This window comes from Gnatocerus cornutus, chromosome 10 (assembly GCF_029298725.1).
Source record: "Gnatocerus cornutus isolate USDA-ARS CGAHR chromosome 10, icGnaCorn1.1, whole genome shotgun sequence".
Taxonomy (NCBI): Eukaryota; Metazoa; Arthropoda; class Insecta; order Coleoptera; family Tenebrionidae; genus Gnatocerus; species Gnatocerus cornutus.
The window spans coordinates 2,437,833-2,454,729 of NC_142242.1; the positions used below are offsets into that span (position 1 = coordinate 2,437,833).

Genomic DNA, 16,897 nt, shown 5'->3' on the forward strand with positions numbered 1-16,897 from the left:
CAACTCTAATATTACACACAATGTTATTGTGTATTCCAGGCTAGAAGTCGGTGTAATGCAATATTTGTACTTTTCCATGTTGACAAAACTCAATACAATAAAGTATAAAAGCTACATTTACATTGGGTTCTAATCATTCCCTTCAAGTTACTATCTACATACTTAATACATATTTCGATTTTGTAATATATCAAATGTATAAAATAGATCTGATACATTTACGACTATTCTATTTTATTTTTTTGCTTCTCACACTGTCGGCGTATTCTTCATACTACTCCTTGTAATGCAATTTATTCATTGTTCATTATAGTCCTTTAAGTACCTCTCTACTTATACACTCTGTCCTTAATCATAAATAAATAAATTTTCATTTATTTATTTATACTACTATTGTTCTATATTTTACTATCACTTTATACGCAAATCATCTTTTACTATACTAATTGATAACTTAAAAAGGTAAGTTCAATGACAAGAAAAAAAAACAGAAAAATGGTAAGTGCTTCAGCTTGTTTAATAACACAATATTCAATCGGAAGTACATTTTTATGTTAATCGCTTTTAATTATTTTCCGAGGATTTCTAAGTTGGAAAACGTGCAATAATGTATTCATTTATTGGTACTTAATTGATTATGCATTTTCAACAAGATTTATTTCCATAGTTACAATCACGAGGTGCGCTAAAAGCTGCGTTCTAATTCACGTTGTATTGATTATGCAACAAACTTCCGGAAAATAATGCTGCTTTGTTCTTTGATGCGGGGGCGGCGACAGTGGATTTTCGATGACCTAAAATATTTCAAATTCTTGTAGATTTCAATGATAAGAGTGAAAAATGAATGAATTTTAATGAGCACAATTGACACAACTATTTGCATAAAAAAGATTTTAAAGTGGCATTAATAACCATTTGAGCAAAAAACTCCATTTTATTTATTTCAAGGCGATATGACTACTTGTGGGAAACAAAAAATGTATTGACGAGTCTATTTTTAGTTTTCGCGATAAGCACGCGTGAAATGTTGGTTGCATACTTTACATGAACTCAGGTTGTGTTTTTTTTATTTAATCTTTAAATACTTGCTTTTTGTGAAAATAATGTCCCTAAATAGCGCGTGATTAATATTGTGTGTTGTCGTAATTTACTTCTAGAAAATTTTAAGAGAGTTTCCCAAAAAAATTAGTTGTTATTTTTTATACAGTTGGGAGTGGCAGCATTGACACCCCGTCAGGATTGTTGCAAATTGAGGTTAATTAAGTGTCAATATTGATGAATTTCGGGTAGTTTTTTAATGGAAAATGGTAAGATTTTGCAAATAATGGTGCTTTTTTGAATGAGGGGATCAATGGCGGCAAAGTAGTGTCATCTGAAGGGAAATACTTGAATTATACCGAACGAGAAAGAGAAGAACTGGTTAACTGGAGTTTGCCTCCCCAATCAACTGTCTGTTTAGAACGTCGCCATTCGATGGCATTATATTTAATATAAAAATGAGTGTTAAAATTGTGTGCAAGTGATAATATTGGGTAAAGATGTAGCCAGTAGCGATGTGCCGAACTCCCTTGTAGCTGTGCATAATCCGTAGACTTGCATTCGGATGGAATCGTTCGTCAAGCATTCACAAACAAATCCATATACTTCGATAATGCACCCGTCAAGTAATCACATTTATAAGAAGAAAAAGTGTATAAATCAGTGCAAAAAGAGTTAAACCCGTCAGTGAGTGGTCAAAAATGATATTTGTTGATTATTTTTTCATTTATTTCTCTATGTCAAATGTCATCTAAAATGGTGTTGACAGTTATGTCACTTGCAGTGCTTTTCCTGCAAAAAAGAACGTCTATTTTGTTTAAAGTGATCATGTAAACAGTGGATTGAGTTCTTCAAAGTTTGGATTAAATTACTTGTTATTTGTTGCGACTCCTACAAAAGTGTTAGGTTAGGTTAAGCGTTTTATAGACAAGAAACATAGCTTTGCCAATACACATTAATATAGTAATAACCTAATTGCAGAATTCTTTAAAATGGTATTTGGCTGAAAGTATCACTAATCCGTGATGGATCGGGAAATTCCGAGTGTTCCCATCACCACTCTGGCTGGGGTGGCAAGTCTCACAGACCGTAAGTACCGTAAATTTTAAAACCCAACACCAAACCAACAAAGTGTCCTTTCATTTTGCACCGTGTAAACAACATTGTCAGCACATGTTTATCATCCAGTCTTTTACAATCAATATAACAACAAACACAAAGTAGTTCATTTAGTTATTTTTACATATTGATCTTATTTATTTAGTGCTGCCCGAAATGCCATTGCCCACCCCTTCCCCTCAAACTCTGAGCAACAAATCTCTGCTATTTCACCCACGAGTAGCGGAAGAAGCACAAAATTTGCTTGGGGTCAGGGATGAAGTTCTAGTTCCACAGTTGGTACATTCGCTCGTACAAACTTCAGCGGAACACATGTAAGCCCCCATTTCTCTCAAGCAACCCTTAGTAACACGTTTTCACCCCACAGAGAAGTTAAAGACAACTATGCCGGCACTGAGACGAAAGTTGACCAGCAAGAAAGCATGCCTGAGCTTTTACGGGCTATGTTAGACCGGAATCCTAACATGTTCAGCGGTTCTGCAAGTAAGTCTTTCAATAACTTTTTCCGTGTTTCATTCTTTGTCTTAAGAAGCTGTAACGCCGTCGTCTTCGCAACAATGGAATCACACAGGTCAGCCGACGACGCTGGTGAAAGAACCGATTTGCCATCAGTCACCTCAGGGAAGTCCAGCTTCGCCGGCACCCCAAAGACAACCTAGGCCTTTCGTTATTACCGAACAAAAGTCAGCCCCTTCTGTTGTCGTCAACTGCAATAATGCCCACATATCTAATAATGCGGTGCTCAGTGAGCCCGACGAAGTCCACTCCAAAGAAACGGGAATGGCTGAGCAACTTAGGCAAATGAGAAAGCCGCCAAAAGGTATAGAAAAAGAAACTGTTTTGTTAATAGTTTTGATTTTAAGTTAAATAAATTTTTTTTGACATTTGCTGCACTTAGGAATGTTTATCTCAGAACGACCTCGATATTCTGTGTTTACAGTACGTGTCGGTACTTCCAAACGTGACAAACGAATTTATTTTTCCTGCATTTTGGATTTCATGCGATAAAAAAGACAAGATTGGATTTTAAACTGCTTATTTAGAAAATGCATTTTTCCAGGGACGTGACTTATCTAATTATGAAAACAAATGTCTCAAAACTGGTTGCTTACTTGGTGGTGGGGTTGCTTGTTACTCTAATTGTTGTTTTTCAGGAGAATTACTAACTAAACGTTCATTAAATGGCACTTTCGGTCACCGCACAATAACTACTCTGAATACTTCACACTACATATTTTTTTTTAAGTTGGCACACGTCATTTGGGCACTATTTTACATCTAGGGAATTAAAATTATTTCATTCAAGTAAAAATTTCAGAATAACTGCATTAAAAATTCCGACCGAAAAAAATTTGAGTATTTTAATTGCTAATTAATTACAATCACTCGTGATCAAAATGATTTTTTATAAAAAAAAAACGCGAGTTAATAGGATAGTCTTTGATCGCCCCGCTGTGATTGGTCGAAATTATCATCTAGGGGATTATTGTTATTTTTTATGGTATGTTGATGGTGTCTCAAAAAATTCGACAGCCATTGTGAAAATTTCGACAGCCCTTTGTGAAAATTTCGAAGTTTAATTGATTTTCTCCACGTAAGTATATAAATTTGAATCTTAAAATGATTTTCGCGTTGCGCAGAAACACCGCATTGTCAATTCTACGAAATTTGGTTAAAACCACCATTTTCAAAGTATCCTGACCGGCGTAAATTCCATCTAAAACTAATAAAAGAACGATTGAATGAACACGTGAGAAAAACAAAACATTTCCGAGAAACATGTGGAATGATAATATTCAACTGCGCTTACCGGCAAAACAGTCACGACTGAAAAAATAGGTTATGTTTTGTATACACCAAGGAAGTCTTTACGCAATGGTTTTATCAGAAATGACTGCAACCTGCAACAAGCTGCGATTTCGTGTATGATTAGTTTACTGATTAATTAAGAATTCCAAGTTCGATGTGTGATTAAGTACAATACAATTCAAGTTTATCAGGACGCTGGACGTTGAAAATGGGGAACGTTTCACGACAAATCAACTTAAATTGTACCTTTTACTTGTATCGAACGCCCTTTATCGATATCTCAGTCGCATTCATTTCTCATTGAAATGCCCTTTGGGCCAAGAGTTTGGGAATCCCCGAGATTTTCCAAATCTTAACCAAGGGCCTCCTTATCTACTTCCGTTTGGTTTTTGTTTTTTATAATGATTATGAAGGCAGCTATGATGTTATGTTGATTTTAAGTCAATTCAACCAGAGATAAGGGTTACAAACTTACCCGCTCTTGGTAACGGCCCCCCTGTTCCTAGAAGAAGTAGTGATCACTTTACTGTCACTTTCATCACTCCACAGTAACACAAGCACCCACTTTCACCATTCACAAACTTGAATTTTTTCAATTTTCCGGAGTTTTTCACGAATGCGTAGATTTTCTTCACTGTGCTGGGAACCGCCATTGTTACTGGTCGAGATGAGCACGTTACAGTTTGAATTCACATTTGAATCATTCAAAGTTGCGCGTTTTTCAAATATTGCGCAAAAAAAATCGCTCGGAATATTTTTTATTTTTTTAATCTTTCTTGCAGGGCCTTCGCCGAGTCACTCTAGCGAGCTTTTGGCATCTAAACCGCCAGATCCAGAAAAGTCACCACATTTTGATGTAGATGATGATAAACTGGAGCTTAAATTGGAAAATTTCGAACCTGAAAATTCTCAGACTAAAATAAAACAACCAATTGTTAAATTAGATCGATTATCGGTAGAAGATCAGTTACTGATGCAAAAGAGCTTATCAAAATTTGTGGAGACTAGACCCAAACTCGCCAAAGAATTGGGGATAGTTCTTACGAAAAGTGAAAAAGCGGATTCAGATTCCGAGTCAAATGAAGATGCCGAGTCGGAAAAACCCAAGAAACGGAAAGATAAAAAGAAGAACAACGAAAGTGATGATGAGTTTGTTCCCGATACGTTCTCAGCCTTAGTTGGAAGCAATAGAAAAAGAAAAGCGACGCAGAAGGAAGAGAAGAAAGAAGAGCCTGTGGTGGTGAAACCTAAACTGAGGAGAGTTGAAAAGAAATTCGTTCCAGTTTTGGAAAAATTATCACAAGAGGAACTCATGGAAACCAACACCTATTTGAGGTTTAACAAGTCGATAGAACATGTCCTCAAATCTGCCGAAGAGATTGATGTCAACGATATTGGTAAGAGATTCTTAGTTGTTGATATTATATTTCATTGTTTATTTTACAGCCGAGGACGGTATTATTCAAGAGGAATATCTTTTGAGCAGAATTGTAATGCAAGAGCTATGTACTGAAGCCGCAAAATTAAAGATATTAGGCGCTATGGAAATGATACCAACAGACAAACTAGTTAGGCTACTGAATGTTTTGGAACTTAATATACGAGGCGGAGATCGAGTGTCACCTATAACTGATGTAAAGTTCAGTCTTACCGTTTTATTCGAAGACTAAACGTTTCATTTCTAGGAGGACAACGAAAGCATTCGTCAGTTATGGTTGGAAACGACAATGGAACGAGTTATGGGTGCTACAGACGCGTGTCTAATCTGTCTCTACATCATGACATCTTCAAATATGCCTAAACGAGTCTATTTAGAAGAAGTTATTGATAGAGTGGTGCTGTTCATCAAATATCACTTGCGGAACACGATTTTTCCGTCTTTCGATTCTACATATAGATTAGATAACAAGAAGAAAGACGGGAGGAAGAAGAAATCTACGCCGGTTTCTGAGAAGAGTATTATAGTGTTGTACACGAAAATCTCCGAGTTAGTTAATTTGTTAGCTGAATTATTAAACATACAAGTGCTTACGGACACATCCGTTCTGCACGCGTCGTCAATGGGGGTTTCCCCTTTCTTCGCCGAAAATGTCAGCGAACTCCAGTTGGCCTGTCTCAAACTTGTCACAACGGTAAGTCTGCTTACGCACTGACTAACACACCACAGATGGTTTTTTAATCGCGAAATTAAAACCATTGTTTTGAAATCCGATCCTATGAGTAATTAAGAATCGCCTGTGTTTGCATAGAACCCCCTAACTCGACTTTTCTTGCTGTAATTGTGCGATTTCTTTTAGATTTTCACACGTTATGAAACACATCGAAGGTTATTGTTAGACGATATCTTGGCTTCTATCGCTCGTCTTCCTAGTACGAAACGTAGCTTACGAACCTATAGGCTAAATAGCGAGGAGCACATCCAAATGTTAACAGCTTTGGTTCTTCAACTAATTCAATGTGTTGTAGCATTACCAGATAATGTAGGAAATAAGAATTTTCAAGACGGCACACAAAGCGAAAATGTGAAAAACGTAAGTTCAAACAATCCCAACTAAACCTGTTATGCAACGAAATTTTTTAGGTTGATAAAGACGTCTTAATCATCAATAAATACGACAAAGCATTGAACACAGCGACCACGTTTCTTGGAGTTTTCTTAAACAAATGTGGTAGTAAATCTGAGGATATCGATTACCGGCCGTTATTTGAAAATTTCGTGCAAGATTTACTATCCACCGTTAATAAACCGGAATGGCCGGCGACTGAAGTTCTTCTGAGTCTTTTAGGACGGATGTTAGTCCACACGTTTTCAAATAAAGGCACTGATATGTCTTTACGAGTTGCCAGTTTGGACTATTTAGGAGTTGTAGCGGCGAGACTCCGACGTGATAGTGTCCTCTCGAGGTGTAAACTCAATACGATAGACCAAATGATTAAAGACATAAAATCGGAGGAAATGAAAGACAGCGATGACCAATCTAAGAAAAATCAACTGTCGATTAACACGGAAGAAGAACGGACGCAGTTTTTACAGCGGGTACTACTGGATTTCCTAGCCGTAAATGCTCAGAATGATGAAGCTTACAAACACGCTCGACATTTCTACATCGCTCAGTGGTATAAAGACGCGATAAACGAGAAGGCGCACTTAATTTCAGGTGCTAAAGACAAGAAGTACGACCATAGATCAAAGCGTCACGAGAGAGATAGTGATGACCTCTCAGATTCCGAACCGGAAAAGAACCAAGAACAAGACCACGCAGACAAGATCAAAGCTATAGAAGACAAGAAAAAGTTTCTCATACAACGGATAAGGCCGTTTCAGGAAACTATTTCTTCCGGGAACCGAGTGCAGATCTTTCAAACCTATATTGACTACAACAGTGCTGAGTTAATCGCGCAGTACCTCGCATCAAAACGGTACTTCTCGCAAAGTTTCGACGGGTATCTCAAAGCGGTAAGTGAAAAAAAACTCGCATTTTGCATGGCTAATTCCGGTTTTTAGATCCTTATTGTGTTGAAAGAAACTTCAATAGCGATAAGAACGAAAGCAATGAAATGTTTGACCATGATTGTGGAGGCTGATCCGTCGGTTTTGGGCCGCCACGACATGCAAATGGGTGTCAATCATTCCTTTCTCGATCATTCGACATCTGTGAGAGAAGCCGCGGTTGATTTAGTCGGGAAATTTGTCTTGAGCCGTCCTGAATTGATTGATAAATATTACGAGATGCTGTCGAACCGAATACTTGATACTGGCGTTAGTGTCCGGAAGAGAGTCATCAAAATCTTGAAAGATATCTGTATAGAATGTCCAGAGTTTTCCAAAATTCCGGAGATTTGTGTTAAAATGATCCGGAGGGTCAACGATGAAGAAGGTATCCGAAAACTGGTAATGGAAGTCTTTCAGAACATGTGGTTTACACCTACCAAAGATACTTCGTTGTTGCGGAAAGTCATGAATATTACAGACGTGGTGGCATCGTCGAAAGACATCGGATTGGAGTGGTTTGAACAGCTTCTTCTTAGTGTAAGTATAGTTTTCTTTGTAAGAATCAACTTAACAGGTTGTGTAGTTGTTCAAGCCAAAGGAAGATAAAGAAGACTCGACCAAGATCCAAACTGAGCCTCCTAAAGCACTACTTCTAGCATGTAGACAAATCGTGGACTGTCTCATTGAGAACGTTTTACGCCTTGAAGAAACCAACGATGGTACTGGATCATCTCAGCGCTTGGTTGCTTGTCTCACAACGTTGAATTTGTTCGCTAAAATTAGACCTCAGTTGCTTATAAAACACGCGAGCACTTTGCAACCGTACTTGGGTTTGAAATGCCAGTCAAAAGGTGACATACAGATCATTAGCTGTGTGGCAAAGATGTTGGAGCTCGTAGTGCCACTAATGGATCATCCAAGCGAGTCGTTTTTGGCTCAATTGGAAGAAGACGCCATGAAATTGGTTTTGCAACAAGAAAGACCGATTGTTAGTAGCTGTTTGTCGTGTTTGGGTGCCATCGTCAACAAAGTGACTCGCAATTATAAGCTGATCAGAGATTGCTTCAAACGCTTCAATGGCTTTTTGATCACGTTCAAAGGATGGCTGGAAACGGACGACCCGAAAGCGTTTACAAGAAACCGAAGATATCTAAGACGGGCGCTGTTTACCATCGGTTTGCTATTGCGACACTTTGATTTTAAAGATCCTGACGTCATTGGTGATCTTCCGGTAAGTCTTATTTTTACTTCTTTGCGGTTGCAGGAGTTAGTTTTTTGTTCCAGCCGGATATCAAAGATCAAGTGTATCAATGCATGATGTATTTCCTTCAAAGAGTTGATTTTGACACTCAGGCCTACACTTTGAAAGCTATTGGTTGTATTTGCATAAGACATTACGAATTTATGTTGGAAAAAGAGCTCAAGACTTATTACCACAAGTTATTGACGTCGGAAGATTCTCCTCTTCAAATGAAGGCTGAAGTTCTTATCAACATCGAGCATTATTTGGTTGAGGAAGAAAATAGAATGATTCAACAAGACTTGGAATGTAAGTTAGCGATTTTTAATGTTATCACATCTGATTTTGTATGAAGGGTCGAAGCGATCCAAAGAAGAGAACTTGAAAGAGATGGGTGACGTCAGTTCTGGCATGGCGAGTACTGTCATCCAGCTGTATCTAAAGGAAATTCTGCAATCGTATCTACATAGTGACTTAACAGTGAGACAAGCAGCTTTAAGAGTTATCCAATTAGTATTACAGCAAGGCTTAGTTCATCCGGTCCAGGCATGTTCATATTTTTGTTTTATTGTTCTTTTTTAACTCATTTCTTCCAGATTGTTCCTTATTTGATTTGTATGAGCACTGATTGTGAGAAATTGGTGTCTCATAGCGCCGATAAACAGCTGTTAGAAATCGAAAAGAAATATCCTGGTTTCATCCACACCAAGTCTTCTTTGGGGATTATGTTATCTTACCAATTGCAAAAGATCCTTCAGGGCGATGTGATTGTAAGAGGCTCGCGTGTTCGGGAACCTGGCGAATATCCTGCCTCATTGAATGGATATTTGTATTCTATACTTCGCAATTCTAGACAACAAAGACGTGCCTTAATCTTAAATATTTTAAAGCAGTTTGATGAACAAGTGGTAAGTTGTTTGACACGTGGAACGTCCAGGTTGTCATTTTCTTTTCCAGCGTACTAGTTTGGCGTATATGCTGTACTTGGCTGACAATTTGGCTTATTTCCCCTATATGGTTCAAGATGAGCCACTTTTTATTGTTCATCACATTGACGTTATGATCTCAGTATCTGGAACGAATCTACTTCAATCTTTCAGAGAGGTAACTACCGCACTAATTTTGATCTTGATTTCACTCAATTTTCTAGGGCTTGATAATGTCCGAAGCCCAACGAGTTGCTCTGGAATCTGGAACGGATAATGTTACCAATGTCGTCTCAGCTCTGGATGAAGATGACGATGACGAAGATGCGTTAGTTGCCAGAGTACCTGAAGATACAAGACAATTACAGGCGTATCTAACGACAGCTCAAGGCTGTTTGCTTTTGCTTATGTTGAAACAACATTTGAAAGATATCTATGGCCTTAGTGACAGGTTTGTGCGCCCTTAAACATAACACTTTATCTGACTGTCTTCTCTTAGCAAAATTCAACAATATTCTCCATCAGAAGCCGCCAAGGTGTATGAGAAAAACGCTTCTCGCCGCATTAACACGTTGTTTAATCCGAAAGGTACTCTGCAAAAACTGAAAGAAGGCAATCCTTCCGAGTATCTGGACGAAGAAGGAAGAAGAGATCTCATCCGGCAGTATCTAGACGTGAGGATAAACCCCTAAATTAGTTTTTATCTTACGATTTTTCTTGTAGTTCAAGCAACTGATGTTGAAGTTGGATCCGGATGATCCGGACGACGAAGAGAACGCGAAGGTTTTGACGGCACTGGCATCTGGGAATGCGGCGGGAGGACACCAGTCTGGCGCCGCGACGTCTATTCTAACAGAGGCTGATCAAGTGGCTTTGGAAAATTATAAGGTGAGGAGAATCGATTGAGTTAGTTGTCGCTAAGTTTTTTTTTTGTAGGATACTTCTCCGCCAAAAGTGCCCAAACTGGTAATTTCAAGTCGCAGATTGGATAGTGATACAAAGCGTACGCCACGTTCTCAAAGAACATCGGAAAAACTCAAAAAACATAGACATAAAAAGAAACGACGAAAGTTCGTTAGTTCTTCAGGTGATGAAAGTGAAAATGACTACAGTGACCCGGATTTTTTGGCCTAGCTATGTTACATAAACAGTGCAGTGTACAGTGGTGTAATCTGCAGCGTATGAAATTGAGTAAATATTGAAGTTTTTATAAACATTAGCATTTCAATTATAAAGAAAGTTTTTTATTAGTAGTATGCACTCGATTGACTTAGTGTGTCGGACATTTAGATTCTCTTAATCAGATGTGGTGTTTTTGTTCTTAAAGATGGTTTGCAGAGTTCGTCACATCTGTTATTATAAATATGATAGAGCTGTATATTGAATGTGAAGATCTTTGTAAAATTTTGTATAGTTTGTTTATACATTATTATCGACAGAATTCAGGGGATTCAAGAAGATCCGTTAAGTGAGCTTCCACACTGCAAGGTGTACCAAAAACAACATTCGTGTTGTTTTTTGTCACTTCTAAATTTGCCAACATCATTGTCTAACCCCACTAGTCAGACAATGCTTCTGCCGAATTTAGTCAAGCAAGAAATCAAAATTGTTTCGTTCATAGTTATATTTATTATTTTGGACGCTGTTAATCACTTGTGAGTGGCTAGAGGTACGCGAATACTTCTGTGTGCAATGGTGGTACAAATTACTTAGTTAATATTTCTATTGTTTCATTATATCAACGCAGTATGTTTAAATCGAGGAAAGCTCATTTTCTGGATATTCCACGTTGCACAGGCAAGTAGATAGACTCACTCCTTGTCTGTCATTCATGTAGGATAAAAATGATAGAACTAGCAGCTTTTGTACTTTAGACTTGTAAATTAGTCGGTCGTTTTCATTTCATTAACGCGATAGCATTGAGAACCGCCACTCATTATTTATTTAATTTTAGGAGCGAGAGGAAAGCTGCCGCTTTCAAGTTGTGAATAATTATCATTTTAAAGTGTTATTTTTATACAAAGTACCATTACTTTTAAATTATAAACCTAAAAGTGAAAATTTTCAGACTGGTCTATGCATTAATTTCATTTGTTTTCGTTTTTACTTTGATTCTGTTTTTTCCCAATTATTTTTTTTTTTCTATTTTCGTTGTTACATAAGTAGCCTGTTTTAAATTTAGGTCATTTTACCATTTTCCTACAGTATTATTTGTTAGATGAATTGGACGCTTTAAATAATTTAATTTGTAATTAGTGCTTTGTATTGAAGGTACGATTGAGGTCGTATGTTCTTAAATTCTGCTGCAATAAAACAATTACTGCTACTCAGACTGACGTATTTCTAGTGACACAAAATTCTAGTAAATTATTTTAAACGTGTTGTTTTTCATTTTAATTTTAACTTGATGTTTTAACATTAATTTATACAGTAATGTACATATTTCTGAAAGTGATGTATATATGTCTTTTAATTAACGTTATTTTAACCGATTGAAAAACAACACACTTCTTTCTTTTGTATATTTTTGCTAAGGGATCAATAAAGACTAAATTTTTAGCAGGTTATTTATAGTAAGTAATTTATGATTAACCTTAGTTGTGAATTGTTAGTGATTGTGTATGTCCTATATAATGACTGTTTGTTTTTGGCCAAACTTTTTATTTTGTAAATAAACATTTGACCAAATACCAAACACGAATTATTCAGGGTTTTCTATATTATAGACCTTCCCAATTTGTAACTAAATAAATTTATATTTGTAACTTTTTTTTATTTCATTTTAGAGTAGCTCACATTCGTGATTCTCCGATCTCGCCTGTGAATCACCGGATGTCGCTGAAGTTAGCGTCATTTTATCGGATTCGTTTTCATAAATTAAACGCCGCAGTGCTTCGCCTCAAATGACGCATGCATGCCGGTCGCACTTTTCACATGCGAATTTCCACCGATCGTCGCCTTTTTTTCACACAATTTTTGACCAAATGACACCGTAATGACCTTCTGCCCCATCTTCAATCAAAATTCTCCTTCTACATGAGAACAAAGTGGTAAAACTCAACCCTTAACTTAACTAGAAAATTATTATTCATTTCAACCTTCAATAGTAATGTAGCTTCATAAATACGACATCGAAAAATTACAAATAAATCACTTAGTAATCCCCCATATCGCATATACGCCCACCACCCGTCAGAGGGTGGCAATCTCAACCCCTGAAACACCACCTCCGATTATTTTGAAAAATCCGCAATGTAGCCTTTTGAATTTGGCATGAAAAAATTACAAATAAATCACTTAGTAATCCCCCATATCGCATATATGCCCACCACCCGTCAGAGGGTGGCAATCTCAACCCCTCAAACACCACCTCCGATTATTTTGAAAAATCCGCAATGTTGCCTTTTGAATTTGGCATGGAAAAATTACAAATAAATCACTTAGTAATCCCCCATATCGCTTATACTTCCACCACCCGTCAGAGGGTGGCAATCTCAACCCCTCAAACACCACCTCCCACTATTTTGAAAAATCCGCAATGTAGCCTTTTGAATTTGACATGGAAAAATTACAAATAAATCACTTAGTAATCCCCCATATCGCTTATACGCCCACCACCCGTCAGAGGGTGGCAATCTTAACCCCTCAAACACCACCTCCGATTATTTTGAAAAATCCGCAATGCAGCCTTTTAAATTTGGCATGGAAAAATTACAAATAAATCACTTAGTAATCTCCCATATCGCATATACGCCCACCACCCGTCAGAGGGTGGCAATCTCAACCCCTCAAACACGACCTCCGACTATTTCGAAAAATCCGCAATGTAGCCTTTTGAATTTGACATGGAAAAATTACAAATAAATCACTTAGTAATCTCCCATATCGCATATACGCCCACCACGCGTCAGAGGGTGGCAATCTCAACCCCTCAAACACGACCTCCCACTATTTTGAAAAATCCGCAATGTAGCCCTATGAATTTAAACTCGAAAAATGACAAATAAATCACTTAGTAATCTCCCATATCGCATATACGCCCACCACCCGTCAGAAGGTGGCAATCTCAACCCCTCAAACACCACCTCCCACTATTTTGAAAAATCCGCAATGTAGCCCTATGAATTTGAACTCGAAAAATTACAAATAAATCACTTAGTAATCTCCCATATCGCATAGACGCCCACCACCCGTCAGAGGGTGGCAATCTCAACCCCTCAAACACCACCTCCCACTATTTTGAAAAATCCGCAATGTAGCCCTATGAATTTGACATGGAAAAATTACAAATAAATCACTTAGTAATCTCCCATATCGCATATACGCCCACCACCCGTCAGAGGGTGGCAATCTCAACCCCTCAAACACGACCTCCGACTATTTCGAAAAATCCGCAATGTAGCCTTTTGAATTTGACATGGAAAAATTACAAATAAATCACTTAGTAACCTCCCATATCGCATATACGCCCACCACCCGTCAGAGGGTGGCAATCTCAACCCCTCAAACACCACCTCCGATTATTTTGAAAAATCCGCAATGTAGCCTTTTGAATTTGGCATGGAAAAATTACAAATAAATCACTTAGTAATCCCCCATATCGCATATACGCCCACCACCCGTCAGAGGGTGGCAATCTCAACCCCTCAAACACCACCTCCCACTATTTTGAAAAATCCGCAATGTAGCCTTTTGAATTTGACATGGAAAAATTACAAATAAATCACTTAGTAACCTCCCATATCGCATATACGCCCACCACCCGTCAGAGGGTGGCAATCTCAACCCCTCAAACACCACCTCCGATTATTTTGAAAAATCCGCAATGTAGCCTTTTGAATTTGGCATGGAAAAATTACAAATAAATCACTTAGTAATCCCCCATATCGCATATACGCCCACCACCCGTCAGAGGGTGGCAATCTCAACCCCTCAAACACCACCTCCCACTATTTTGAAAAATCCGCAATGTAGCCTTTTGAATTTGACATGGAAAAATTACAAATAAATCACTTAGTAATCCCCCATATCGCATATACGCCCACCACCCGTCAGAGGGTGGCAATCTCAACCCCTCAAACACCACCTCCCACTATTTTGAAAAATCCGCAATGTAGCCTTTTGAATTTGACATGGAAAAATTACAAATAAATCACTTAGTAATCTCCCATATCGCATATACGCCCACCACCCGTCAGAGGGTGGCAATCTCAACCCCTCAAACACCACCTCCGATTATTTTGAAAAATCCGCAATGTAGCCTTTTGAATTTGACATGGAAAAATTACAAATAAATCACTTAGTAATCTCCCATATCGCATATACGCCCACCACCCGTCAGAGGGTGGCAATCTCAACCCCTCAAACACCACCTTCCACTATTTTGAAAAATCCACAATGTAGCCTTTTGAATTTGGCATGGAAAAATTACAAATAAATCACTTAGTAATCCCCCATATCGCATATACGCCCACCACCCGTCAGAGGGTGGCAATCTCAACCCCTCAAACACCACCTCCCACTATTTTGAAAAATCCGCAATGTAGCCTTTTGAATTTGACATGGAAAAATTACAAATAAATCACTTAGTAATCTCCCATATCGCATATACGCCCACCACCCGTCAGAAGGTGGCAATCTCAACCCCTCAAACACCACCTCCCACTATTTTGAAAAATCCGCAATGTAGCCCTATGAATTTGAACTCGAAAAATTACAAATAAATCACTTAGTAATCCCCCATATCGCATATACGCCCACCACCCGTCAGAGGGTGGCAATCTCAACCCTTCAAACACCACCTCCCACTATTTCGAAAAATCCGCAATGTAGCCCTATGAATTTGAACTCGTAAAATTACAAATAAATCACTTAGTAATCCCTTATATCGCATATACGCCCACCACCCGTCAGAGGGTGGCAATATCAACCCCTCAGACACCACTTCCCACTATTTTGAAAAATCCGCAATGTAGCCTTTTGAATTTGAACTCGATAAATTACAAATAAATCACTTAGTAATCCCCCATATCGCTTATACTCCCACCACCCGTCAGAGGGTGGCAATCTCAACCCCTCAAACACGACCTCCAACTATTTCGAAAAATCCGCAATGTAGCCTTTTGAATTTGACATAAAAAAATTACAAATAAATCACTTAGTAATCTCCCATATCGCTTATACGCCCACCACCCGTCAGAGGGTGGCAATCTCAACCCCTCAAACACCACCTCCCACTATTTCGAAAAATCCGCAATGTAGCCTTTTGAATTTGGCATGGAAAAATCACAAATAAATCACTTAGTAATCCCACATATTGCGTTTTCTCGTACTACTTTTGAGAGGGTGGCAATCATCAACCCTCTTTCTACAGTATCCGGCATTTTTCGAAACACCTCAATGTAGCCCGTTCAAAATAATATAAAAAAATGTATAAATAAAACGTCTGTTAATTTACATAAGAATTTGCCCCCACCGTCAAAGGGTAGAAAACCCTTTAAGTATTCACGTTCTGTAAATGTAAAAAATTTAAAATTTAGCATAACGTCATTAGTATCAAAAAAATTTAAAAAATTTACTGAATAATGTTTTATTTCAAAAATAGCTTTACTAACTCTCAAAGAGTATCGTTTTATTTAAACAAAATAGCCAGTTTTTTTTATCTGGCAACCCAGAATACAGCTTCTCTTTTTTAGATTTGCAGACTTTACAGGGGATACATTTTACAAATGAGGAGCAGACTTTCAATATGCAGTTTGTCCCTAATTGCATATTTTTAGAAATTAATAAAATCTGCAGCTCCTTTAAGAAATAACTTGCATTTTTAAACATGTAGCAATAAAATAAGGAAAATTATGTACTATTTGCACACAAATTTCACGACTAGAATAGAAGAGAATTTCGCAAAAAAACAAAATGGCGCCAATATCTCAATTTGTGAAAAAATGGATAAACTGCACTTTGAAAGTCTGCTCCTCAAGTTGGATCTGAAGAAACGTTATTTCATTTGAAAACATCGTAGACAAAATGGCGGGCCGACTGATTATGTAGCCAAGTGCATTTCATATTGTAAATCAAATAGAGCTAGGTAAATTGAATTAAATTAAAGGAAATTAAATGGTTCCGTCACGAAACTAAATATTACAATTTCATGCGTAATAGGTGCTAAATGACAAAATGTGCAAGAGGTTACAAAATGTTACAAATCGAAATTGCAAATTCCAAGTAAAATTATCTATACGCATGTTCCTATTCCTTAAAATATCGATTATT

The 16,897-nt window shown here is 37.7% G+C and overlaps 1 protein-coding gene across 4 annotated transcripts; it reads left to right on the forward strand.

Moving 5' to 3' along the window:
* The first annotated feature begins 1,386 nt into the window (after nt 1–1,386).
* Nipped-B (Nipped-B cohesin loading factor) lies at nt 1,387–12,391 on the forward strand. 4 transcript variants are annotated; one of them, XM_088047122.1, is made up of 20 exons: nt 1,387–1,944; nt 2,020–2,127; nt 2,303–2,471; nt 2,525–2,640; nt 2,687–2,977; nt 4,749–5,363; nt 5,413–5,600; nt 5,652–6,098; nt 6,264–6,497; nt 6,548–7,423; nt 7,472–7,996; nt 8,043–8,690; nt 8,744–9,008; nt 9,055–9,245; nt 9,296–9,607; nt 9,657–9,803; nt 9,850–10,076; nt 10,125–10,299; nt 10,349–10,513; nt 10,562–12,391. In XM_088047122.1, the coding sequence occupies exons 2-20, from the start codon at nt 2,064–2,066 to the stop codon at nt 10,757–10,759; spliced, it is 5,853 nt and encodes a 1,950-aa protein (XP_087903248.1). In that variant the 5' UTR covers nt 1,387–1,944; nt 2,020–2,063; the 3' UTR covers nt 10,760–12,391. The 4 variants fall into 4 exon arrangements, with proteins under 4 accessions (XP_087903248.1, XP_087903247.1, XP_087903250.1 ...); XM_088047121.1 differs by having other exon boundaries at nt 1,387–1,725; XM_088047124.1 differs by having other exon boundaries at nt 1,387–1,725; nt 2,690–2,977.
* The last annotated feature ends 4,506 nt before the right edge of the window (nt 12,392–16,897 follow it).

Excerpts from the sequence above, each read along its gene's own strand:
- Nipped-B (XM_088047122.1), top strand. The coding sequence starts at position 2,064 with ATGGATCGGGAAATTCCGAGTGTTCCCATCACCACTCTGGCTGGGGTG. Across the intron at positions 6,498-6,547 it reads AAAGCGAAAATGTGAAAAAC|GTTGATAAAGACGTCTTAAT; the intron begins GTAAGTTCAAAC and ends GAAATTTTTTAG. Across the intron at positions 7,424-7,471 it reads TCGACGGGTATCTCAAAGCG|ATCCTTATTGTGTTGAAAGA; the intron begins GTAAGTGAAAAA and ends TCCGGTTTTTAG.